This window comes from Plectropomus leopardus, unplaced genomic scaffold (assembly GCF_008729295.1).
Source record: "Plectropomus leopardus isolate mb unplaced genomic scaffold, YSFRI_Pleo_2.0 unplaced_scaffold30372, whole genome shotgun sequence".
NCBI lineage: Eukaryota > Metazoa > Chordata > Actinopteri > Perciformes > Serranidae > Plectropomus > Plectropomus leopardus.
This window is the reverse complement of record NW_024633123.1, coordinates 1-705: the sequence shown is the minus strand read 5'-3', so window position 1 is coordinate 705 and position 705 is coordinate 1. Positions and strand designations below refer to the sequence as shown.

The 705-nt window shown below is 39.3% G+C and overlaps 1 protein-coding gene across 1 annotated transcript; it reads left to right on the top strand.

Annotated features, from left to right (window-relative positions):
• Window positions 1-48: 48 nt before the first annotated feature.
• On the top strand, window positions 49-681 carry LOC121938606 (diacylglycerol kinase theta-like; the record flags this gene model as incomplete). Its single annotated transcript, XM_042481820.1, has 2 exons — window positions 49-444; window positions 535-681. Coding segments are annotated over exons 1-2 (239 nt in total), but the record flags the coding sequence as incomplete, so codon positions are not given.
• Between the last annotated feature and the right edge of the window lie 24 nt (window positions 682-705).

Genomic DNA, 705 nt, shown 5'->3' with positions numbered 1-705 from the left:
TTACTATTATTATTACATTTATTTAGTTGGATTATTTTTTTCCAACAATGGCCCTAATAGTTCTACATTTTGGTTTGATAATTAATAGCTATACTAATATTTTTGGTCTTCAAGTTTAGCCAAGTTACCTTCATGATGCTGCAGTGCATTTTAGCCAACAATAATATTAATTTGATAACTTAACAGGATTAATTTCAGGTTTACCTCTCAGTCTGTCTTTGTATTTTAATGTCCTTTTTTTGTTGGAGTGAAATTTGCATTTTTGTTTACATCACTGCATGTAGATGAGAAAAAACAACAAACATTAATAATTACCGGTTTTAAATGTGTATTTGTGTGTCAGATTGTGCAGATGAACAATTACTTTGGTATCGGCATCGACGCAGAGCTCAGCCTCGACTTCCACCAGGCCCGCGAGGACGAACCTGATAAATTCACCAGCAGGTGACACTTCAGTCGCTTCAGACAGAGCTGAGACATGATTCAACAAATAAAAACTTTATTGACAGTCTGCTCCGTGTCTCCTCCTCACAGGTTTCATAACAAAGGCGTGTATGTGAAGGTCGGCCTGCAGAAGATCAGCTACACCAGGAGCCTCCACAAAGAGCTGCAGCTTCAGGTGGACGCTCAGAACGTCCCGTTACCAAACATAGAGGGGCTCATCTTCCTCAATATACCCAGGTAACACACACACACACACACACA